The sequence below is a fragment of the Ranitomeya variabilis genome, chromosome 4 (genome assembly GCF_051348905.1).
Source record: "Ranitomeya variabilis isolate aRanVar5 chromosome 4, aRanVar5.hap1, whole genome shotgun sequence".
Classification (NCBI taxonomy): domain Eukaryota; kingdom Metazoa; phylum Chordata; class Amphibia; order Anura; family Dendrobatidae; genus Ranitomeya; species Ranitomeya variabilis.
In genome coordinates this window covers 97,040,608-97,067,477 of record NC_135235.1, presented here as the reverse complement: position 1 = coordinate 97,067,477, position 26,870 = coordinate 97,040,608, and the positions used below count along the sequence as shown (strand labels likewise).

Genomic DNA, 26,870 nt, shown 5'->3' with positions numbered 1-26,870 from the left:
CCTCTGATTTGTCTTCTATGTTCTGTTGTAAATAAAATGCGTCCCTAAGAGATTTCCAAATCACTACATTCTTGTTTTCATTACATTTTACTCAGCATCCTAAATTTGGGGTTGCACACGCGCTCTTGCAATTTTACTTGTTTAAGAAGATGACAATAACCCTTTAAGTTGTACCTTCTGAACATTCATAAACATAATAGCTCTTGATTTAGTTTTATTTTTTTATTGACTATACCAAAGTAAATTAGCATTTATTGAATTCTTTAGGATTTTCTTTTCTTTTAAAATAGGCTCGGTGGTAGAAAATACTTTCTACCCCTCAGGGTTTTATATTTATCATGATGGAATAAATTGGTATTTAACCTCCTTTCATCCAATATAATCCAAGTACATGTAACAAAGTCTTATTTGCCGTTCTAGAACCCTGGTTATTATGATATCACTGCTGAAGATCTGAGCTTGTGGCACGTTCCCAATAATACACCCTTGTCCCAGTGGAAGAATGCCTCTCTCCTGAGATATCGCACAGACAATGGCTTCTTTAGTCAAGAGGGTGGTAACCTCTTCGAGTTGTACAAAGTGAGTGCTCCATAAAATGTGACTTCTCTTATAGTGGCTGTATGCTTATAATAAGAAAAAGGATTTTTATAAAAAAATAAAATGATGGCCTTGTTAAGAAATTAGTCGCCATTTCCCATTTACAGAGGGCTGTGTAAACAGTAATGAGCATCTGAGCTACCTTTGAGGTTCTAACGTTAGTCTTGAAAGCTTCATATTTCCGATTGCACAATTGATCTAATGGCTCACTAGAGATCAGTAGAAAAGTGAAAGATTTACTATATAGACACCCATTAGTAAGAAGAGCATCTTGCTACCAGCAGAAAAGCTATTGCAGAGCAGGAGATACTTCTCGTGTCCTGGGATTCTCTACGGTCTGACCCAGCCCTGTATTACTTTACATCTATATGTACAAAAGCGTAGAAACACAGAAAAGCAACATGCCTGGTAGCCATCCTTAAAGGTTTTTTTCCCCAAAATAACACCTATCCCCATTTCTAGGACAAGGGATAACTTGCTGATTGCTGGAGGTCCGGCTTCTGGGATTCCCACAATATAGAGAATAGGAATCTGCAGACCCATCTTGAATGGAGAGGAGATGCCATGCTCGGCCAGTGCTTCATTCATTATCCATAAGACTGCTGGAGAAGGCCATGTGCAGAGCATCATTTTGGAGCTTCAGAGCCCCATTCTCTGAATTGTGGCAGTCCAAGCAGTCGGAACCCCAGCGATCAGCAAGTTATCGCCATCCTGGGTTTAGGACAATTTGTCATTTTTGGATTAACCCTTTAAGAACAGTGGTTACAATGCTGGACGATTGCTGTAAACTAGATTCTACACTTTTAAAGGGAAACTGTCAGTAGAATCAACCCTTCTAAGCCATCTATATTGGCATGTAGGCCATAGGAAGCTGAATAACATGACACCTTGATATCTGTGATCTGATGTCTTATTCAAGAGAAATCCATGTTTTTCTTATATGTAACTGAGCTGGTAAGATCTAAGAGCCAGACAGTAATTTGCATGAGAATCTGCCTCCAGAGATTATTGGAAATAAAAGGGGGAGTTACCAGTGTGAGACATGTAACTAACACAGAACAGGTGAACTGAACTTTGTCTCTTTACAAACCCATTTTTGCAGCTCCTGAGCTCTGCCGTATTGTAACAATATTGTTCGCAGATATCAAGGTGTCATTTTATTCAGCTTCTTATGATCTACATGCCTATACATACAGCTTAGGAGGGTTGATCCTACTGACAGATTTCCTTTAAGCAAAATAAAAACATAATACACTGTGTGCAGAATTATTAGGCGAGTTGTATTTTAGAGGATTATTTTTACTATTGATCAGCAACTACTGTATGTTCTCAATCAGCGCAAAAGACTCATAAATATCAAAGCTTAATATTTTTGGAAGATGGAGTGGGTTTTTTTTAGATTTGGCTTTCTTAGGATGATATCTGTTTGTGCAGGTAACTATTACTGTGCAGAATTATTAGGCAACTTAATGAAAACCAAATATATTCCCATCTCACTTGTTTATTTTCACCAGGTAAACCAATATCACTGCACAAAATTTAGAAATAAACAATTCTAACATGCAAAAGCAAAACCCCCAATATAGCCACCTTTCTTTATGATGACACTCAACAGCCTTCCATCCATAGATTCTGTCAGTTGCTTGATCTGTTTACAACTAACATTGCGTGCAGCAGCCACCACAGCCTCCCAGACACTGTTCCGAGAGGTGTCCTGTTTTCCCTCCATGTAGATCTCACATTTTATGAGGGATCACAGGCTCTCTATGGGGTTCAGATCAGGTGAACAAGGGGGCCAAGTCATTATTTTTTTTTTCTTTGAGACCTTTACTGGCCAGCCACGCTGTGGAGTAGTTGGAGGCATGTGGTGGAGCATTGTCCTGCATGAAAATCATGTTTTTGTTGAACGATACCGACTTCTTCCTGTACCACTGCTCGAAGAAGTTGTCTTCCAGAAACTGGCAGTAGGTCTGGGAGTTGAGCTTCACTCCATCCTCAACCCGGAAAGGTCCCACAAGTTCATCTTTGATGATACCAGCCCATTCCAGTACCCCACCTCCACCTTGCTGGCGTCTGAGTCGAAGTGGAGCTCTCTGCCCTTTACTGATCCAGCCTCTGGTCCATCCATCTGGCCCATCAAGAGTCACTCTCATTTCATCAGTCCATAAAACCTTTGAAAAGTCAGTCTTAAGATATTTCTTGGCCCAGTATTGATGTTTTATCTTATGTTTCTTGTACAAAGGTGGTCATTTTTCAGCCTTCCTTACCTTGGCCATGTCCCTTACTATCGCACACCTTGTGCTTTTTGATACTCCAGTAACGTTGCAGCTCTGAAATATGGCAAAACTGGTGGCAAATGGCATCTTGGCAGCTTCACGCTTGATTTTCATGGGCAGTTATTTTGCGCCTTTTTTGCCCAACATGCTTCTTGCGACCCTGTTGGCTATTTGCCATGAAACGCTTGATTGTTCGGTGATCACACTTCACAAGTTTGGCAATTTCAAGACTGCTGCATCCCTCTGCAAACATCTCACAATTTTGGACTTTTCAGAGCCCGTGAAATCTCTCTTCTGACCCATTTTGCCAAAGGAAAGAAAGTTACCTAATAATTAAGCACACCTTATATAGGGTTTTGATGTCATTAGACAACACCCCTCCTCATTACAGAGATGCACATCACCTGATTTACTTAATTGTTAGTTGGCTCTCAAGCCTGAACAGCTTGGAGTAGGGCAACATGTATAAATCATGTAATCAAAATACAACTTACCTAATAATTCTGCACACAGTGTAATCTTTTGGATCCTCTCTTAGAAATATCCAGTGGTGTACAATGCTGGAAGCTGCCTTGCAAACAATGGACCTGCTATCCCCGTTGTGTATGACTTTGGAAGTGCGGAGAACACAGCATTATATTACTCGCCAAATGGAGCAAGTAAGATCTTGTATACTTATACAGTAATATAATGCACAGTGAAGATGTACGCCATAATATTTGCTTCTGTACCCCTCTACAGAAGAGTTCACTGCTGGTTATGTCCAATTCCGCGCTATTAATGCAGAAAGAGCTGCCCTGGCTCTGTGCCCAGGTGTGAAGGTGACTGGATGCAACGTAGAACACGTGAGTATTACATTATAGGAGAACTAGCTCAATTTTAGTAGATATATATACATTTATCATCTGTCATTATTAAAGGGGTTGTTCCACTGAACCAGTGCATGGTGGAGCCTTCCCACCTCTGCTCTATTCATTCTGTAGAGAGAGGATTCCAGCAAGATGGTGTGATCTAGGCAAGTACAATCCACATTTATTAATTCATTTTAAACGCAACTGAGCATTCACAACGTCCAGCAGCTTGGATAATAGAGCTACACGTTTTATCTGTTTCTATCCTTACTCATTGTATAGCATCCTGGTGCTCGAGCCTTAATTATATACAAAGCATAAAAAACACGTCTGTCTCAAACCAATAAGAATTAAGCAGTCAAGATAAATCACCCGAAATTGTTAAAGAATCAAAAACAAGGTGGGTGGGATGGGGCCATAAAAAGACAAAATCTAATAGATTGTCTTTTATTGCAAAAAATAGTGTTCACACTTTAATATTGTAGAATAATGTCCTGTCTAATGTTTAAACCGTCTGGAGTCCTAGTATTTAATTTAGAGATCCAGAAGGAGTCTCCGTTTATGATGATTCTCCTATAATTACCTTCCCTGGCAGGTTTAAATACTTTTTCTATACCTTTGAACTTGCGATCCGATAAATCTCCCTTATGGCATTATGAGAGATGACGTGACACTGCGGAGATGTTAATGGCCGTTGTATTAATTGCCTTGGACATATGTTTCAATGGCCCTATATTGCATCCAACGTACTGGATGCAGCATTGTATGCAATCTATAAGGTATATAACTCCGGCAGTGCTGCAATTCACAAAATGTTTTACGGGAAAAGATTGTCCAGTGGAGAAGGCGGAAAAAGTATTAGATTTATGGACATGTGTGCATGAAATACATTTAATGGTACTACATTTCAAAAATCCTTTTAAAGAAAGCCAAATAATCTCGGGGATAGTAGAGATCCGAAAGCCAGTGCTCTTATAGCTGTGTATCTGATGTCCGTTTTTTTCCAGGATTTTGGTTAATTTTGAGTCTTTTTTTTGTTTTTATTTTTAGGATGTCTTGATATTGTGGACTAAATTATCTGGATAATGTTATAATTTTGTTTTGTTTGGTGTTTAAATTGATAACCTTTGTTCTTTCAATATTTTTTGTGCCATTGTCAAGTAAATTTTTTGGGTAACTTGATTGTGAGCATAACTTAAAATGGCCAGTCCATACCCTCTTTGTGAGAGTCTATTTTTCATTATGTGAGAGTCTATATTTCATTAATTGTGATCCACCCGCAGCTGTTAACCTGTTAAATGCTGCTGTCAATCTCTGACAGCAGCATTTAATGTGATTGCGCCGGAAACGCTTCACTCTTCCCGCCCTTCGGCGCCTGTTTCACATGACCACGGGTTGCCGATGGGTTGGCATGACAACCCGGGGTCTGCAACAGACCCCTGTGGTTGTGATTGCCGGATTGCTATGAGCGCCGCCCAGCGTTTGGCGCTCATAGCAAGTGAGCATTTCTGCTACACACAGGCAATCTGATCATCGCCTGTATGTAACAGAGGCGATCGGATTATCGCAGCTTTTAGTCTCCCATGAAGACTATTGATTAAAGAGAAAAGTAAAAAAAAAGTTTATAAAAATATTTAAAAAATACAAAAGTTAAAATCACCGCCCATTCGCCCCATTCAAAATAAAAGCAAAAAAAGCAAAATGCCAGAATTACATTTTTTGGTCTCTGCAACATTGCATTAAAATGCAATAACAGGCGATCAAAAGATCTTATCTGCACCAAAATGGTATCAATAAAAACGTCAGCTCGGCACACAAAACTAAGCCCTCACCCAGCCTCAGGTCAGAACTTTGGATTTTTTTTCACCACTTAAATAAAAAAAGAATCTATACATGTTTGGTATTTACAAACTCGTAATGACCTGGAGAATCATAATGGCAGGTCAGTTTTAGCATTTGGTGAACATGGTAAAAAAAAACGAAGAACATTTGTGGAATTGCACTTTTTTTTGCAATTTCACTGCACTTGGAATTTTTTTTCACGTTTTCCAGTACACGACATGTTAAAACCAATGGCGTAGTTCAAAACTACAGCTCATCCCACAAAAAATAAGCCCTCACATGTCCATACTGACGGAAAAATGTTATGGCTCTGGGAAGAAGGGTAGCGTAAAAAAAAACAACGCAAAACTGATAAATGGCTGCGGCATGAAGGGGTTAAAGTGTAAACACAATTTTTTTTTGCAAGAAAAGACAATCTATTAGATTTTGTCTTTTTATGACCCCATCCCACCCACCTTGTTTTTTGTTTTTTAACGATTTCAGGTGATTCTTCTTGACTGCTTCTTTCTAATTGGTTTGAGACAGACATGTGTTTTTTATGCTTTGTATATAATTAAGGCTCGATGCTATACAATTAGTAAGGCTAGCAACAGCTAAAACATATAGGTCTATTATCCAAGCTGCTGGACGTTGTAAATGCTCACTTGCTTTTAAAATGAATTAATAAACGTGTATTTTGCTTACCTTGATCACACCATCTCTCTGGAATACTCTGTCTTCTGATTCATGTTCAAGCCGCACCCAGGGCTGTTCCATAGACGGCATCTAGCCTTCACATCAACGCTGAGCTGACTTTATCTCTCTCTACCCCTTGCATAATGATTCATTCTGTAGGGGTCTGCCAGAAATAACTGAGCTCTGTTGTCAGTTGTGTCCGATAGTCCCATAGACAATAAATGGAGTGGAGGTGCCTGCACTACTTCCACTCTGTTAAGATGAGGCTCTGCTGTCTACCGTTCTCGGGATCATGAGGGTCTCAGAAGTTGAACCTCAAATGATCAGTGAATTATAGCATAACGAGTAACTGAAAATCTTGTCACAGCCCCTTTAAATCCGTAATGACACTGATTAAAGAGAAACAGTCATTTGATTCATGCTGCCCAAACTACAGTCAATCAGAGCCTGGCTGTGTAAGGAGGATGACCAGGCTGCGGGTACCTGCGTTATGCCGGGTCTGGAACTGTCGAGGGTGTATTTAGTGTTGCCGGGGGGAAAAGAATGAGGAACCGGACAGGTCCCATGACCCGGGGAGAGGGGGCGTCGCTAAGCCAGTCAGTGAGCAGGAAGCGTGGGAAAGGGCGTTCAGTTTCCCGCCGGCGGTGAGAGCAGAGGGAGGTGTACGGTGCGCTCTGCAGTTACAGAGGCAGTGAAGAGACGTGCCCCGGCAGAACTTGCACAAATGCTCCGTTGAGACAGTGGATGTGCAGAGCACCGCACGCCCGGCTAAGCAGAGTGCAGTGCTTGCGCTGAGAAGTGGGGGCCAGGTGCAGGACCCTGAGGTGCTTCACCATTTTTAATAGACGACCAGCAGCACCCTTGTTGGACAGAGACTCATGTAGCGATCCCCACTTCGGCTGCACAGATTCATGGACTAGGGTCTCTGCAGGCAAAACCGATGTCGGCCCATTGCCGCCAGAAGCTGGACCGTGATTTTTGTTTTTCATCCATTTGAGGACACCACGCTGGCTGTTGCTGGTACTCCAACTCCCATCAGACTGTGTGTGGATGAGGATCAGAGAAGACTACAATAAGTGGTGTTTAAATATTAGACTGTCGCGTTAACTCTTTAACCCCCTTGATTTTTGTTTATTAACTCCCTGCAACGAGATCTGTTTCATCCTTTTGTTAAAAATTAAATAATATTGTTATACAGCATTGTTCTGCAATCCCTGTGTTACTGCATTTTTTCATACCTGCTTCCAGCCGCACAATGGGAAGTACCATGGCACGTAAAAGCTTGAGTACCCCTGGGTACAATGACTCTTATTGTGAGCAATTAAGCAAGTTGAAGTTGAAATGATCTCTAAAAGGCCTAGAGTTAAAGATTAGGGATGAGCAAGTATGCTCAGTGATACTCGGATATCGCTCAAGTATCTGGGAGCTCGGATGCGCTCGGCACTCAATGAGCATTGGCTGGTGCTTGGATGTAATGCTCAAATCCCTGCCCTGCACAGCCAATAAACATGCAGGGATTGCCTGTCAGTCACTGTAATGTCGTAGTCATATTGGTAGTGGCATTCCTGTGATTGGCTGGCTGTATTACCTTATGAGAGGTTATATAAAGACAGGCATTGCCACGCTTGGTACACTGACACCACAGCACAGCTCAGGAAAAGTTCGTATTGGAGGGAGAGAGTGCTTGTCCAGGCCTGCGTGTGCACGGTTCAATTTTTCAGAGTCCTCTAGCTCTTCTAAGGGCTAATCTTGTGATTTGCTGTTTGCATCAGATACATTATGCATTTAGCCAAGGGATAGTTGCCGGGAGAGTAGTAGAATAAAGGCACAATGCAGGGCTGAGAGCTTCACAGTCCTTTGATAGATATATAGCAGCTGCACAAGACCAGATTTCTTTAGGGGGGGCGAGGCAGGGGGTAAAAAATGTACTATACTGTCATCCATACAGCATTACGTGATTTGTGGTACATTTCAGTGTTATATACCACTCCAAAAAAGCATAGAAAAATTTGTCTGGATTCAATTACTCATCCATAGAGTGTTATGTGCTTTCTGTTACATTTTGGCAGTATATAAAACTAAAAAAAAGACTTCAAAAATCTTTTATGGATTCAATGATTCATCCATACCCTTTAACGTGGTACTTTTTACATTACGGTGGTATATAAAACTGAAAAAAAAACTTTACAAAACTTTTTATGGATACCATGATTCATCCACACACTGTAATGCAGTTCTTGTTACATTATGGTGGTATATAACACTCAAAAAAGCATTGAAAACATTTTCCGGATTCAATTAGTCATCCATACAGTTTAACATAATCTGTGTAAAATTAAACTGTTATAAATTTAAATAAAAACACTTGGCCTGTACATTTCACAAAATATTTTTGTTTCCCAAATTTACTTTTGTCTTATATACTGTATAACCTGGTTTGTGTGAAATTTCGTTTGTTTGAAAAAAAGCAGGAAAAATTGGCCTGCTACAGGTGTACACATTTGGTTGTTCAAAAATTGACTATTGTCATATATACTATAGAACTTGGTTTGTGTGAAATTTCATTGGTTAGAAATACACACAATATGCCGTGCTACAGATGTACAAATTTGGTTGTTTCATAATTGACTATTGTCATATATACTGTAGAACCTGTTTTGTGTGAAATTTTATTGGTTTGAAATAATTAGAATATATGACCTGCTACAGATGTACAAATTTGGTTATTAAACCCCTTTCTGCCATATGACGTACTATCCCGTTGAGGTGGTCTGGGACTTAATTCCCAGGGACGGGATAGTATGTCATGGGGAGATTATTACAGCTGACATCCTGCACTATGTGCCAGGAGCGGTCATGGACCGCTGCCGGCACATTAACCCCCGGAACACTGCGATCAAACATGATCACAGCGTTCCGTCGGCATATGGAACCATCGTGCAGGGAGGGGGCTAGCGTTGTTCTGAGCGTCTCCTCCCTGCAGGCCCCAGATCCAAAATGGCCGCGGGGCTCCTTCCGGGTCCTGCAGAGATGTGGCTTGCAAGCGCCTGCTAAGAGCAGGCATCGGCAAGCCTGCAGCACTGCCTTTCAGATCGCTGATCTGACACAGTGCTTTGCAAAGTGTCAGATCAGAGATCTGACACTATTGCATGATGTCCCACCCTGGGACAATGTAAAAAAAAAATATTTACATGTGTAAAAATCCTAAATAAAGAAAAAAAAATATATATATATTGCTCCAATAAATATATTTCTTTATCTAAATAAAAAACAAACAAACAATAAAAGTACACATATTTAGTATCGCCGTGTCCGTAACGACCCGACCTATAAAACTGTCCCACTAGTTAACCCATTCAGTGAACACAGTAAAATTATTATCATACCGCCGAACACAAAGTGGAATAACACGTGATCAAAAAGACTAATATAAATAAACATGTTACCGCTGAAAACGTCATCTTGTCCCACAAAAAACGAGCCGCCATACTGCGTCATCAGCAAAAAAATACAAAAATTATAGTCCTCAGAATAAAGCAATGCAAAAATAATTTTTTTTAATACAAAATAGTTTTTATCATATAAAAGCACCAAAACATAGATAATTATATAAATGAGGTATCGCTGTAATCGCACTGACCCAAAGAATAGAACTGCTTTATCAAATTTACCACATGTGGAATGGTATAAATGCCCCCCCCCCAAAAGAAATTCATGAATAGCTGGTTTTTGGTCATTCTGCCCCACAAAAATCATAATAAAAAGCGATCAAAAAATGTCACGTGCCCGAAAATGGTACCAATAAAAACATCTACTCGTCCCGCAAAAAACAAGACCTCACATGACTCATGGACCAAAATATGGAAAAATTATAGCTCTCAAAATTTGGAGACGCAAAAACTATTTTTTGCAATAAAAAGCGTCTTTTAGTGTGTAACAGCTGCCAATCATAAAAATTCGCTAAAAAACCCCTGCTATAAATAGTAAATCAAACCCCCCTTCATCACCCCCTTAGTTAGGGAAAAATAGTAAAATAAAGAAAATGTATTTATTTCCATTTTCCCATTAGGGTTAGGGTTGGGGCTAAAGTTAGGGTTGGGGCTAAAGTTAGGGTTAGGATTACATTTACAGTTGGGATTAGGGTTAGGATTACATTTACAGTTGGGATTAGGGTTAGGATTAGGGTTAAGGGTGTGTCAGGGTTAGGGGTGTGGTTAGGGTTATGGTTGGGATTAGGGTTGTGTTGGAGTTAGGGGTGTGGCTAGGGTTGGGATTAGGGTTAGGGGTGTGTTGGGGTTAGGGGCGTGGTTGGGATTAGGGTTAGGGGAGTGTTTGGTTTTGGGGTGTGGTTAGTGTTGGGATTAGGGTTAGGGGTGTGTTTGGGTTTCAGTTAGAATTGGGGGGTTTCCACTGTTTAGGCACATCAGGGGCTCTCCAAGCGCGACATGGCGTCCGATCTCAATTCCAGCCAATTCTACGCTGAAATAGTAAAACAGTGCTCCTTCCCTTCTGAGCTCTCCCGTTCGCCCAAACAGGGGTTTACCCCAACATATGGGGTATCAGTGTACTCAGGACAAATTGGACAACAAATTTTGGGGTCCAATTTCTCTTGTTACCCTTGGGAAAATAAAAATGTGAGGTCTAAAAAAACCTTTTTGTGGGAATTTTTTTTATTTTCACAGCTCTGCGTTATAAACTGTAGTGAAACACTTGGGGGTTCAAAGTTCTCACAACACATCTAGATAAGTTCCTTAGGGGGTCTACTTTCCAAAATAGTGTCACTTGTGGGGGGTTTCTACTGTTTAGGCACATCAGGGGCTCTGCAAACGCAATGTGACGCCTGAAGACCATTCCATCTAAGTGTGCATTCCAAACGGCGCTCCTTCCCTTCTGAGCTCTGTCATGCTCCCAAACGGTGGTTCCCCCCACATATGGGTTATCATCAGCGTACTCTGGACAAATTGTACAACAACTTTTGTGGTCCAATTTCTCCTGTTACCCTTGGTAAAATAAAACAAATTGGAGCTGAAGTAAACTTTTTGTGAAAAAAAGTTAAATGTTCATTTTTTTTTAAACATTCAAAAAATTCCTGTGAAATACCTGAAGGGTTAATAAACTTCTTGAATGTGGTTTTGAGCACCTTGAGGGGTGCAGGTTTTAGAATGGTGTCACACTTGGGTATTTTCTATCATACACACCCCTCAAAGTGACTTCAAATGTGATGTGGTCCCTAAAAAAAATGATGTTGTTAAAATGAGAAATTGCTGGTCAAATTTTAACCCTTATAACTCCCTAACAAAGTAAATTTTGGTTGCAAAATTGTGCTGATGTAAAGTAGACATGGGGGAAATGTTAGTTATTAAGTATTTTGTGTGACACTCCTTTGTGATTTAAGGGCATAAAAATTCAAAGTTGGAAAATTGCTAAATTTTTGCCAAATTTTCATTTTTTTCACAAATAAACGTAGGTAATATCAGAGGAACTTTTAACACTATCATGAAGTACAATATGTCACAAGAAAACAATGTCAGAATCATCAGGATCCATTGAAGCGTTCCAGAGTTATAACCTCATAAAGGACAGTGGTCAGAATTGTAAAAAATGGCCCGGTCTTTAACGTGCAAACCACCCTTGGGGTTAAGGGTTAAAAATTGACTATTGTCATATATACTGTTGACTTTGGTTTGTGTGAGATTTTATTGGTTAGAAATAAGTACAAAAAAATGGCCTGCTACAGGTGTGCACATTTGGTCCCTTGGTACTCATTCCCCAGTCACCTCTATTTCTCCAGGTGTGGCATCCCTGCCGTGTACCAGCTTGTGTCCAGAAACATCATCCATGCCCTTACCAACATGATTACTATGATTATCCACTTAATGACTGACATGTGGACAAGTGCTTGTGGCGAGGGACGCTACATTTCCCTGACGGCACACTGGATGAACATTGTGGAGGCCGGGCCCAAGTCCCACCCTGAAAGGGCACATGTGCTACCGATGCCAAGGATTGATGGCCTTAATTCTATCAGGGTTTCCTCCACTTCCTACATCAGTTCCTGCTTTCGCCTGTCAACAGAAAGTGCTGACAGGCTCACTCTGGTAAAAATGAACAAAACCCGGATCAGCCCCTGATTTTCCATATGACCAGGTGACAGCAGCACATGAAGTGTTTTTAATCTTCAATATTTGAATGAGTCCCGCCAGTTGTTCCCTTCAAGGGCCTATGGATGACTGGATGACCCTACTTATAATTTTTTCTGGCTCTGCACTTTGTGTGAAGCCTTTATGAGTGTAGGAGTACATCAACTACACTTTTTTAAAATATTTTAGTGAGGCCAAAAATTTGTTGCCTTCAAGGGTCTGTGGATGACTGCATTACCCTCCTTATCAATTTTTCCTGACTTTGCACTGTGTGCAAAGCCTTTATGAGTGTAGAAGTGCCACAACTACACTTTGTTCACAATATTTGAATGAGATTCTACAGTTGGTGCCTTGAATGATGTATGGATGACCCTGCTTGTAATTTGTGGCAGATTTTGCACTGTGTGAAGAGCTTTTATGAGTGTAGAAGTATCACAACTACAGTTTGTTCACAATATTTGAATGGTGTATGGATGACCCTGCTTGTAAATTTTGGCAGTCTTTGCATTTAGAGCATAGCCTTTATGAGTCTAGGAGTACCATCACATGACAATTTGATCAGATGTGTAAGAGGCCATCCTTTATATCTAATACAGGGTGCATCTGAGTGCCCAATTTTTGGCACTTCTTGCTTCCTTCATATATTGCAGTGAAATTTCCAATTTATCAAAAATTCAATTTTGGTTTACTTAAATTTTTATTTTTTAATTCCTTTTTAAATCTTGCCTTATATACAAGTCATAATAATGAAAAAATATTTTTTTTCCTGTAAACAACAAGTTACCATATCTTGAATGTTATTTTGAATGTTTTATTGTCAGTCCTTAAAGTGGAGTAAAAGTGTAACACGATTGTTCTCACCAGTGATGTGGGAGTCAGAGATGCTTCCAGGGGTTGTATCCATGCTTGTCTCCTTCCTTTCAGCACTTTTTCCAACTTTTTCAACATTTTCACTGACCTCCAGAATTCTTTGTTGGGTCTGCCAGAAAAATGCTTGAATTTCTCAGTGACTCTTGTTATACTCATTACTAAAAACGAGCATCCAAGAATTAGGAAATGCTCAGTTCGAGTAACGAGCATCAAAGAATTTTAGTGCTCACTAATCTCTATTAAACCCTTTACCCCCAAGGGTGGTTTGCACGTTAATGACCGGGCCAATTTTTACAATTCTGACCACTGTCCCTTTATGAGGTTATAACTCTGTAAAGCTTCAAAGGATCCTGATGATTCTGACATTGTTTTCTTGTGACATATTGTACTTCATGATAGTGGTAACATTTCTTTGATATTACCTGCGTTTATTTGTGAAAAAAATGGAAATTTGGCGAAAATTTAGAAAATTTCGCAATTTTCCAACTTGAATTTTTATACAATTAAATCACAGAGATATGTCACACAAAATACTTAATAAGTAACATTTCCCACATGTCTACTTTACATCAGCACAACTTTGGAACCAAATTTTTTTTTTGTTAGGGAGTTATAAGGGTTAAAAGTTGACCAGCAATTTCTCATTTTTACAACACCATTTTTTTTAGGGACCACATCTCATTTGAAGTCATTTTGAAGGGTCTATATGATGGAAAATACCCAAGTGTGACACCATTCTAAAAACTGCACCCCTCAAGGTGCTCAAAACCACATTCAAGAAGTTTATTAACCCTTCAGGTGTTTCACAGGAATTTTTGGAATGTTTAAATAAAAATGAACATTTAACTTTTTTACACAAAAAATTTACTTCAGCTCCAATTTGTTTTATTTTACCAAGGGTAACAGGAGAAAATGGACCCCAAAAGTTGTGAGTACGCTGATACCCCATATGTGGGGGTAAATCACTGTTTGGATGCAAGGGAGAGGTCGGAAGGGAAGGAGCGCCATTTGACTTTTCAATGCAAAATTGACTGGAATTGAGATGGGACGCCATGTTGTGTTTGGAGAGCCCCTGATGTGCCTAAACATTGAAACACCCCACAAGTGACACCAATTTGGAAACTAGACCCCCTAAGGAACTTATCTAGATGTGTGGTGAGCACTTTGACCCACCAAGTGCTTCACAGAAGTTTATAATGCAGAGCCGTAAAAATAAAAAATCATATTTTTTCACAAAAATATTTTCGCCCCCAATTTTTTATTTTCCCAAGGGTAAGAGAAGAAATTGGACCCCAAAAGTTGTTGTCCAATTTGACCTGAGTACGCTGATACCTCATATGTGGGGGTAAACCACTGTTTGGGCGCATGGCAGAGCTCGGAAGGGAAGGAGCGCCATTTGACTTTTCAATGCAAAATTGACTGGAATTGAGATGGGACGCCATGTTGCGTTTGGAGAGCCACTGATGTGCCTAAACATTGAAACCCCCCACAAGTGACACCATTTTGGAAAGTAGACCCCCTAAGGAACTCATCTAGATGTGTTGTGAGAGCTTTGAACCCCCAAGTGTTTCACTACAGTTTATAACGCAGAGCCGTGAAAATAACAATTATTTTTTTTCCCCACAAAAATTATTTTTTAGCCCCCAGTTTTGTATTTTCCCAAGGGTAACAGGAGAAATTGGACCCCAAACGTTGTTTTCCAACTTGTCCTGAGTACGATGATACCCAATATGTGGGGGGGAACCACCGTTTGGGCGCATGGCAGAGCTCGGAAGGGAAGGAGCGCCATTTGGAATGCAGACTTACTGTAGATGGATTGGTCTGCAGGCGTCACGTTGCTTTTGCAGAGCCCCTGATGTAACTAAACCGTAGAAACCCCCCACAAGTGACCCCATATTGGAAACTAGACCCCCCAAGGAACTTATCTAGATGTGTTGTGAGAACTTTGAGCCCCCAAGTGTTTCACTACAGTATATAATGCAGAGCCGTGAAAATAAAAAATCCTTTTTTTTCCACAAAAACTATTTTTTAGTCCCCAGTTTTGTATTTTTCCAAGGGAAACAGTGTAAATTGAACCCCAAAAGTTGTTGTCCAATTTGTTCTGAGTACGATGATACCCAATATGTGGGGGGGGACCACCGTTTGGGCGCATGGCAGAGCTCGGAAGGGAAGGAGCGCCATTTGGAATGCAGACTTACATGGATTGGTCTGCAGGCGTCACGTTGCATTTGCAGAGCCCCTGATGTAACTAAACAGTAGAAACCCCCCACAAGTGACCCCATATTGGAAACTAGACCCCCCAAGGAACTTAGACAACACCTAATATTCCTTTGTATCTCCTTTCCACTATACCAATAGGGACAAAAGAATATATATAATGAAGTGACAACAGCAAGTAAATTATATTAAAATAGATTTTTTATTAATTCATACAAAAACAGTATAATAAAATTCAGAATTACGGTACTGGAAAAAATCGAGGTTCGTCTATGTATTATCCATACTTTAACAATAATATCAACAAAATGCACTTATAAACAATCTAATAGAATCCCTAAAAAAATACAGATATTAATGCAGCAGCTAATGCTATCTTTTATAGGTAATAGGATATCATTACTATAAGTGAACATTAGATGGCACTGTTGTAATTTTACCCTGGATTGCTGGTGTGGCAAATGCTATTCTAAATACACAAACTTTATCATGAGCGAATGTGTCACGAATCTACCGTTCCCTAAGGATCATGTACGTCAATACATCCCCATATCTTAGAAAAGTATGTGATAGAAAATATATAATTACCGCGTGTGTAACTGCAACCCGGGAAATGCAATGGTGGAATATAGAAGACCTCGCGCCCCGACGTGCGTGTTTCGCCCAGCTTCTTCCGGGGGCGTGTCTAGCTTGACAAAAGTTGCGTGCGTAAATATAAGGCTTAACCAATGGGTGTATTGCACCAAAGAACGTAATTCACCTTATATGGAGCTTGGCACATAACCGGGAATCATATGTTTAATGACGCTAGCGTTACTACGTATATACTGCGCATGTCCTAAAGCATCCAACCACAATCATCATTCACAGTATAAAGTGCGCAGCACGAAAGACCAGACACATATCTTTAGTAGCGTAAGTGTTACCAAGCGCATACAGCGCATGTCATAAGGCGGTCCTCAACAGCCAATAGGAAATGGTATGTACGATGACGCGACTGTTACTGAGGGCATCAAACAAAACATGCCGATGGAAACCAATAAACTTAACGTGTTACCAAGCGCGTATTGCGCATGTCCTAAGGTGATCGTCAACAGCCAATTGGAAAATGGTATGTACGATGACGCGACTGTTACTAAGGGCATTAAACAAATATGCCAATGGAAACCAATAAACTTAACACAGAGTAAGTTCAGAAAGACCTCTCGTCATCTCAATCAATGGCAAATACACATTTTCTGAAGTATTAGTCTAACAATCAACACCTCCTACCAAAACAAATTGCGCCATCCAAAAAAGAGATATAAACCCACAAAAGAATCGCACTTCACCATATACAGGTGCTCATCTGCTGGTAACACACAAATTGTTACGTGCATACGACATATAGACTCTACTACAAGACAAAACAAAAACAAAACCAAAAAACTGGAAAATTATTAACGCTATAACACATTTATTACTAAAATCTAAGAAGCGCACAATACCATAAACAGGTCTCCATGATTATCATACGACCAACATGAAAAGCGTGTTTCTACCATAAATCGCAACGTATATATAGTATCAATATCATGTGCCAAATCCACCTGTCACAATGACCTCCAAAACTAATTATGTAAATATAAATTACAAGAGATCAATATTAAATTTTTTTTCCCGTTAAGTAAAGTAATTATAGATACAATTACCAATACCAATATACTTGGATTATAGAAACTTGCTAAAGCTTCCCCATATTATTAAATCATATCCATATCATAATTATTATTACAACATAGTTCACTAAAAATATATATATGCTTCAGATCTATCTAAAAACACATTAATACAAATGTCATAATGATGAACCATTAATTCACGCTTCTTCTCAGTGACGTGTTCAATGATAGCAAAAATAATCTCCAAGGCAGTGATCCAGTAGAACATCTACTCGCCAACATCCGCCTAATAAAAGGGGGAGGGGAGATGATAACCACCTTGTGGATCCACTGCCAAAGGAAAAGCATGAACACATGGCCAAAGAAGCGCGTATTTGATCCATCATCTTACTTGACAGTCTAACCTAGGAAATAGCTCATAGGGAGCGACAAAACCATTATCTAAAAATAAACAATTGACAATATAAAAATATAACAATATAATGTCCAATACTTCAAATAGTATTTTTGATCACCTTCACAATACTAGGATACTTTGATATATTAAATACAATGCCATGCATTTTTACAAAAATAAATAACTACATATTGTGCTAAAAACCAACCATTCCAATACAAAATCGTAAAATAAACTAAACAATAACTTCCATAAATATACTAGTGTGATACACCAATTATTATTAACTGTAAATAACAATAAGGTGAAACGTGTGTTATAACAAAAAAATGAACATATGCAGATATGGATATGATATGTATCATAGTGATAATTATGTATTTTTTCCTTCCCCCCCCCCTTTTTTCCTTTTTTTCCCCTCTATTCTCCCTCCCCTTCCTTCCCCTTTCTCTTTTTCCCCTTATGCTAGTGACAAAATAAGATGTGTTAACTGTAAAATATCAATGATTATATAAAAATAAATAAATGAAATATAGTGTAAGCACAAATTTGTGCACTTGCTGTAAACCAACAATTAGAGTGAATATGTGAACCAAGTGCATTTAGTGTAATATACGTCAGAATAATCTAATAAGATAATAAATTAAACACCAAAAGGATGGTGCAAAATTGTAAAATAGGGAGAGAAAAACAAACAAAAAAAAAACAAAAAAAAAACTACATTTTTTAATAATACAATGACAAGCATAGCCAGTTATCACACATTTTCCAATTTTTTCCTGCTTTTCTTGCTGTCCCATCACATTCACATAGTCCTTTCATATTTTGCCAAAGATTAAGGTGAAATGGCCCAAGAATCCATAACATAATTCTTCAAGCCCTTGATAAATATGCACATACTGTAAATGATAGAATCAACAAAATTAAAATCACATATAAATCCTAGTTAAAATCAAACAATAAAATACTATAATAAAATTAAAAACAACCCTCTCATAATGACCTACAAAAACTCTATTTACAAAAAGGCTCCAAAGCCAAAAGATTCATTAAGGCCCTGTGGGGTCAAGGCACCCAATTGGTATATCCACCAACTTTCTCTCTTGGCTAACTGCTTGTTTAGATCCCCTCCTCTAAATCCTACAGATACCACATCTATCCCACGAATTTTCAAAAGATTAGGGTTGCATTGGTGATAGCGTTTAAAATGTTGGGGAATTGTTTTTAACTCTGAATCATTTGTTGTTCCCTTTGCTCTTTCTATGTCCAGACAGTGTTCTCTGGTCCTTACTTTAAGTTCTCTACTGGTGAGGCCTATATAAATTTTTCTGCATGGACATTCAGCCATATAAATAACCCCTTTCGTACTGCATGTTATGTGTTTTCTAATTTCATATATCTTTGACTCATCGTGATTGGCAAACTTCTTACTCTTAATTAAATTTCCACAAGCTTTGCAAATACCGCAAGGAAAGAAGCCATTGTCACTTTTATTGCCATGTTGTCTTTGGGGTTCATAATGACTATGAACAAGTCGGTCTCGTAAATTTTTAGAGCGTTTGGCCACAATAGACGGAGCTGAAGGTAAGATTCTTTTCAGGATAGGATCTGTGGCTAGTATATTCCAATTATCAAACACAATCTGCTTAAGACTATGCCACTGCGAATGGTAGTTTGTAATCAATCTTATTTCACCATCATTATTATCTTTCTGAGACATCAATCTATTTTTATATAGTAACGAGTTACGTGAAGAATGCTTAGCACGTTGAAAACCTTTTTTAATACTCCGATTACTATATCCTCTGGCTTTAAAATGTTCAGTTAGTTCTTTGGATTGGGATAAGAAGTCTTTCTCTTCAGAGCAAATTATTTTTAACCTCAAGAACTGACCCACCGGTATTCCTTGAATTGTAGACCTAGGGTGTGATGAGGTGGCATCAAGAAGAGAATTAGTTGCAGTGGGTTTTCTAAAGATAGTTGTAGTGAGATGTCCACCAGAATTGGTGGCAGTCTTCAAATCCAAGAATTCCACAGTTTTACCATACTGAAATGTCAGCCTAATATTATATCTGTTGTTATTAAGTCTTGTCATAAGATTCTTTAATTCATCCACATTCCCCTCAAATATGAAGAATATGTCATCAATATAGCGAATCCACTTCTGGATCTTTTCAGTACCAGAAGTGGATTCGCTTTGGAAGACCTGACGCTCCCAGTACCCCGAAAATAAGTTAGCATATGAGGGGGCACAAGCTGCCCCCATTGCCGTACCTTGCTGCTGTATGTAGATCTTTTGATTAAATGTAAACACATTGTGTGTTAAGATAAACTTCAGTAAAATGATAAGAAGTTCACTTAAAGATTTATCCATATTGCTTGCTTGAAGAAACCAACTCACAGCTTCTATTCCATCTTGGTGTATGATGGAAGTATACGATGTTTCAACGTCTGCAGTAACTAGCAGCATTTCTTTTCCCAGAATCATGTGATCTAAGTGGCCAAGCACTGCTGTGGTGTCTTTTACATGTGATGGTAACTCCGATACTAAAGGTTTTAAATAATAATCCACCACTTTACATACCCAAGGAACTTATCTAGATGTGTTGTGAGAACTTTGAACCCCCAACTCTTTCACTACAGTTTATAACGCAGAGCCGTGAAAATAAAAAAAAATATTTTTTTTACACAAAAATTATTTTTTAGCCCCCAGTTTTGTATTTTCCCAAGGGTAACAGGAGAAATTGGACCCCAAAAGTTGTTGTCCAATGTGTCCTGAGTATGCTGATACCCCATATGTTGGGGTAAACCCCTGTTTGGGCACACGGGAGAGCTCGGAAGGGAAGGAGCACTGTTTTACTTTTTCAACGCAGAATTGGCTGGAATTGAGATCGGACGCAATGTCGCATTTGGAGAGCCCCTGATGTGCCTAAATAGTGGAAACCCCCAATTCTAACTGAAACCCTAATCCAAACACACCCCTAACCCTAATCTCAACTGTAACCCTAACCACACCCCTAACCCTGACACACCCCTAACCCTAATCCCAACCCTATTCCCAACCGTAAATGTAATCCAAACCCTAAACCCTAACTTTAGCCCCAATGCTAACTTTAGCCCCAACCCTAATTTTAGCCCCAACCCTAACTGTAGCCCTAGCCCTAACCCTAGCCCTAACCCTAGCCCTAACCCTAATCCTAGCCCTAACCCTAGCCCTAACCCTAACCCTAGCCCTAACCCTAATAGGAAAATGGAAATAAATACATTTTTTTAAATTTAAGTTGAGGGTTTGATTTACTATTTATAGCGTGTTTTCTAGCGGATTTTTGATTGGCAGCCGTCACACACTAAAAGACGCTTTTTATTGCAAAAAATGTTTTTTGCGTTACCACATTTTGAGAGCTATAATTTTTCCATATTTTGGTCCACAGAGTCATGTGAGGTCTTGTTTTTTGTGGGACGAGTTGATGTTTTTATCGGTATCATTTTCGGGCATGTGACATTTTTTAATCGCTTTTTATTCCGATTTTTGTGAGGCAGAATGTTTGATCGCATTGTGCCGGCGGTTAATGTGCCGGGGGCGGTCCGTGACCGCTCCTGGCACATAGTGCCGGATGTCAGCTGCGATAGTCAGCTGACACCCGGCCGTGATCGGCCGCGCTCCCCCCGTGAGCACGGCTGATCGCGCTGGACGTTTTATTCCGTCCTTGGGAAGTAGGGCCCACCCCACATGGACGGAATAGTACGTCCAATGACAGAAAGGGGTTAAAGATGACACATTTACTTCGTATTTTAGGCAAAAAAAATATTATTGTTTTTTACATTTTAAAAATGACAAAAAGGAAAATGTGCCTACCAAAAGTTTGGAAACCCTGCATGGTTAGTAACTAGTAGCACCCCCTTTTGCAAGTATCACAGCTTGTTAAATGCTTTTTGTAGCCGGCCAAGAGTCTTTCAATTCTTGTTTGAGGGATTTTTATCCATTCTTCCTTGTAAAATTCTTCCAGTTCTGTGAGATTCTTGGTTTGTCTTGCATGCACTACTGTTTTGAGGTCAAGCCACAGATTTTCAATGATGTTCAGATCAGGGGACTGTGAGGGCCATTGTAAAACCTTCAGCTTGTGCCTTTTGAGGTAGTTTATTGTGGATTTTGACGTGTTTAGGATCATTATCCATTTGTAGAAGCTTTGCATATGGGGTTGCTTTTTTGATCCGATGTGGGGGACATCCACAATCACATATGTGCATACATCAATTACTCTGGTAACGTTCACATTCATCTGTCTATTTATGCTCACATGTATCTTCATAAAACAGAGATAAAAGTCACTTTTGATTTTTGTCTACCACTGGACCAGACTAACTTACATGTAGTTAACCATTCGTTGAGTATCCTATTTATTGGCAGTATTTTCTACCAGGGGGTGCTATGTATATTACCTCTTTTTGTAGATTTTATGTGTATTTAATTGTTAGTCAGTAGGTGTAATAAAGTTGTCATTTTTTACAATTTAAATATTCCAGGTGTGCACATCATATTGCATGTTTTTTTTCTCCTTCATACACAAGGAGTTCTATTTGAACGGCATCATAACCTTCTCTTGAACCTCTCTCACTGTTCCTGTTAACTGACATTTTTTAATTACATTTTGAACTGAGCAAAGGGCAACTTGGAACCACTTTGCTATCTTCTTATAGCCTCCTTCTGCTTTGTGGGCCTCCACCATCTTACGATCACGTTCTCTTCTGGTCTTCACGCTGCGGCTCCGGTGCAGGCGTACTTTGTCTGCCCTGTTGAAGGCAGAGGAAAGTACTGCAGTGCGCAGGCACCCGGATTAGTCAGAGAGGCCCGGCGCCTGCGCAATGCAGTACTTTGCTCTACCCTCAACAGGGCAGACAAAGTACACCTGCGCCGGAGCCATAGCCTGAAGACAAGAAGAGGACGTCATCTGATGAAGATAGGAGGTCCCGGACCGGACCAGCAGCGGGACCGCCACTGGGTGAGTATAATCTAACCTCTTTTTCTCATCTTTTAGGATACATCGCGGGCTTATCTACAGCATTCCAGAATACTGTAGATAAGCCCCTGATGCCGGTGAGCTTACCTCACCCTCGATTTGAGCAAAGAAGAGGTACAAAATATGTAATCTGTCAAATTAGAAATGGGAGTCATGTGCAGTACTTTGAGCAGAAGTGGGCAATGAGATCTAGACTTGTAACTGAAGGAATCCTGCAGGGATGGATGTACCATCGGATCAACCAGTGCAGCAGCAAAGGGGCCCGAGAGCAGCAAGCTCAAAAGCAGCTTCTGCTATGGACAATTATTTGGCTGCAAAGGACCCATATATTTTTCTTGGACATTAAAGTTTCCTTTTTTATATTAAGTAAAATTAATCAACACAGAATTTTGAACCTTACTTGCATCAAATATTAATTTGTCTATGCCCCTTTAAGGGGCATATAGTAAAGGGGTCATAGTAACATAGTAACATAGTTTTTAAGGTTGAAGGAAGACTTTAAGTACATCTAGTTCAACCCAGATCCTAAGCTAATCTGCTCTAACATGTTGATCCATAGGAAGGCAAAAAAAAACCCATGTGGCAAACAGTAAGCTCCACATTGGGGAAAAAAATTCCTTCCCGACACCACATATGGCAATCAGACTAGTTCCCTGGATCAACGCCCGGTCAAGGAATCTAGTATATATAACCTGTAACATTATACTTTTTAAGAAAGGCATCCAGTCCCTTCTTAAATTTTAGTTGTGAATCACTCATTACAACATCATACGGCAGAGAGTTCCATAGTCTCACTGCTCTTACAGTAAAGAACCTGCATCTGTTATTATGCTTAAACCTTCTTTCCTCCAGACGTAGAGGATGCCCCCTTGTCCCTGTCTCAGGTCTACGAGTAAAAAGATCGTCAGAAAGGTCTTTGTACTGTCCCCTCAAATATTTATACATTGTAATAACATCACCCCTTAGTCTTCGTTTTTCCAATCTAAATAGCCCCAAGTGTAATAACCTATCTTGGTATTGCAGACCCCCCAGTCCTCTAATAACCTTGGTAGCTCTTCTCTGCACCCACTCTAGTTCAGCTATGTCTTTCTTATACACCGGAGACCAGAACTGTGCATAGTATTCTAAGTGTGGTCAAACTAGTGACTTGTATAGAGGTAAAATTATGTTCTCCTCATGAGTATCTATGCCTCTTTTAATGCATCCCATTATTTTATTTGCCTTTGTAGCAGCTGCCTGACACTGGCCGCTGAATATGAGTTTGTCATCCACCCATACTCCCAGGTCTTTTTCATTGACTGTTTTACTCAGTGTTTTACAATTAAGCACATAATTATACATCTTATTTGCTCTACCGAAGTGCATGACCTTACATTTATCCCCATTAAAGCTCATTTGCCATTTATCAGCCCAAGCTTCTAATTTACATAAATCCTCCTGTAATATAAAATTGTCCTCCTCTGTATTGATTACCCTGCAGAGTTTAGTGTCATCTTCAAAAATTGAAATTCTACTCTGAATGCCCTCAACAAGGTCATTAATAAATATGTTAACAAGAAGCGTGGTACCCCACTGCTAACCGCGACCCAGTCCACGTGTGCACCATTAATAACCACCCTTTGTTTCCTATCCCTGAGCCAGCTCTTAACCCACTTACAATAAGTTTTCCCAGTTTTTTGTTGCAAAATTAGGGGGGTCGGCTTATACTCGAGTATATACGGTATGTATATACTCGAATATAAGCCGACCCCCCTAATTTTGCAACAAAAAACTGTTAAAACTTATTGGCTATGTGCACACGATGCAGATTTGGTGCAGAATTTTCTGCACAAAATCTGCACAAAATCTGCATCTTCTGGCAGAAAACGCAGCTGACAATTCCTGCGTTTTTTATGCGTTTTTTATGTGTTTTTCATGCGTTTTTAGTGTGTTTTTTGCAGTGCAGTTTTGAAGTGCGTTTTTTGTGCATTTTTTGTGTTGATTTGTCAGCGTTTTTTTAAAGCTAAATAAAGAGATAAAGTAAAAAAAATAAAAATAAATATTTACGTGATGTCAATATACTACCTGACTGGCCAATATACTACGTGGACATGCATATTCTAGAATACCCGATGCGTTACAATCGGGCCACCATCTAGTGGGGTAATAAGGGGTTAACGTCACCTTGACATTGTAAGGTGACGTTAACCCCAGTTAATAAAGGAGAGGCGTCTATAAGACGCCTATCCATTATTAACCCCTCAAAAAAAATTGGTGTAGGCTCCTGCCCAATTTTCATGTCCAGAAAGGGAAAGCCAGCGACTGCAGGCTGCTAATTTGTAGCCAGGGAAGGGGTTAATCTTCCCAGGCTATGAATATCAGCCCACAGCTGTCTGCGTGGCCTTACTGGCTATTAAAATAGGAGGACCCCAGAAAAAAATTACATAGGGTCCCCCTATACTTTATAGCCAGAAAAGGCTACGCAGACAGTTGCGGGCTGATATTCATAGCCTAAAGAGGGGCCATGGATATTGCCCCCCCCCCCTGGCTACAACTTCCAGTCCGCAGCCGCCCCAGAAATGGCGCATCTCTAAGATGCGCCAAATCTGGCGCTTAGCCTCTCTCTTCCCACTCCCGTGTAGCGGTGGGATATGGGGTAATAAGGGGTTAACGTCACCTTGACATTGTAAGGTGACGTTAACCCCAGTTAATAATGGAGAGGCGTCTATAAGACGCCTCTCCATTATTAACCCCAAATTACTGAACACAAAAAAAAGACACAGGAAAAATTATTTTAATATTCTAAATTTTACCATACTTACAAATCCCTTGATGATCTGTAGTCTTTTCCGACGTAGTCCATTAATATCGAGTGTCCCACGACGATCTGCCATGGAGAACAGCCACACCAGGAGATGTGACTGCTCTCCACGGCTTCCCAAACACAATGACAGGAGCTAAAGCTCCTGCAGTATGCCTGCGCATGCGCGCGAGTTTACCAGAGTTCAATGAACTCCGGGACTCTCGCTTTGCGACACTGCTGCGTGAGAAATTTCACGGCAGTTCAACTGCCGTGAAGTGAGCTCCCGGAGTTCATTTAACTCCAGGAAACGAACGGGCAGCTCCGATACACTGCAGGAGCCATTAACTCCTGCAGTGTATCACCGGAGGACGTCGTGGGACAACCTATATTATGGATTATGACGGAAAAGATTTTTTTTTTTTTTAAATTTTATTTTGGGACAAGGATGATCATGGATGCTGGCCTTCGGGGACGTATGTGGTGAGTATGTACCACATGTAAATGTGTGTTTGTGTTTTTAACCCATTGTAGTCAGTCACCTGATGATGGGACAACTCTCCCATAATCACATTTCGATGGGAGAAGTAGTCCCACCCGACGAATGACTACAATGAGTCACTACTGACAGACAGACACACAGACAGACACACACAGACACACACACAGACACTATACATACCATTTCTACCATACGCCTCACATCGATCCCCGTCCAACGGTACGACTCCATTTTCGCTACACTCCGCCCACACACTTCCTCCACATCACTGACGTCACTTCCTTCTGCTGCGGTTTTGACACCCAAATCCGCATAAAATCTGCAGATGGTTTTTACATCTGCAGTTTTTATGCGGATTTGACCCACAAAATGGGAGTCAATGGGTGCAGAAACGCTGCAGTTCTGCACAAAAGAAGTGACATGCACTTCTTTGAAATCTGCAGGGTTTCTGCACAGCTTTTTTTTTTCACATTGATTTACATTGTACTGTAAATCACAGTGCAGTTCTGCAGCAGAAAAAAACGCTGCAGAACTGGACTAAATCTGCATCGTGTGCACATAGTGTTAGGTGTCAAGTTCCCGCCTCTGCACAGGGGGAATCTCGAACCATCTCCGCTACAGTCTCCCATTCTTCTCCAGCCGCAGTGGAGCCTGCTCAGCAGAGACATCGGTCCCAGCATCTTGCTCAGTCTCACTCTGTACAAAGAGTTACTGCTGCTTTTCCGGCTTCTGCCATTGAAGTCAGTGCTGGGCAGCAGCGAGCAGATGCTTCTGGGACTAAGTCCTGCTTTTCTCGTTCTGAGCATGCCCTGAGTAAGATCTCTCAGTCGAGATCGAGGGTCACATGGTCAGATACTGCAGCTAAGTCCATTGGTCCTTTCAGGAAGGTCCTTTAAGTGCTAAGGCTAAGTCTTGCTTTGCACACACTGAGCATGCCCAGGGCAAGATCTCTCAGTGGAGATTTAGGGTCACATGCTCAGGTATGGCAGTCTCTCATTGGTCCTTCTAGGAAGGTTTTTTACTTGCTGCAGCTATATAAGGCTCG

General features: G+C 40.2%; 1 protein-coding gene across 1 annotated transcript in view; it reads left to right on the top strand.

Annotated features, from left to right (window-relative positions):
• Nucleotides 1–26,870, top strand: part of LOC143769907 (intelectin-1-like) — a 128,556-nt gene that overhangs the window by 75,118 nt on the left and 26,568 nt on the right. Inside the window, exons 5-7 of the mRNA XM_077258949.1 lie at nucleotides 421–579; nucleotides 3,412–3,532; nucleotides 3,615–3,718. Of these exons, the coding sequence (XP_077115064.1) occupies nucleotides 421–579; nucleotides 3,412–3,532; nucleotides 3,615–3,718 (384 nt within the window). The remainder of the gene's footprint in view (nucleotides 1–420; nucleotides 580–3,411; nucleotides 3,533–3,614; nucleotides 3,719–26,870) is intronic.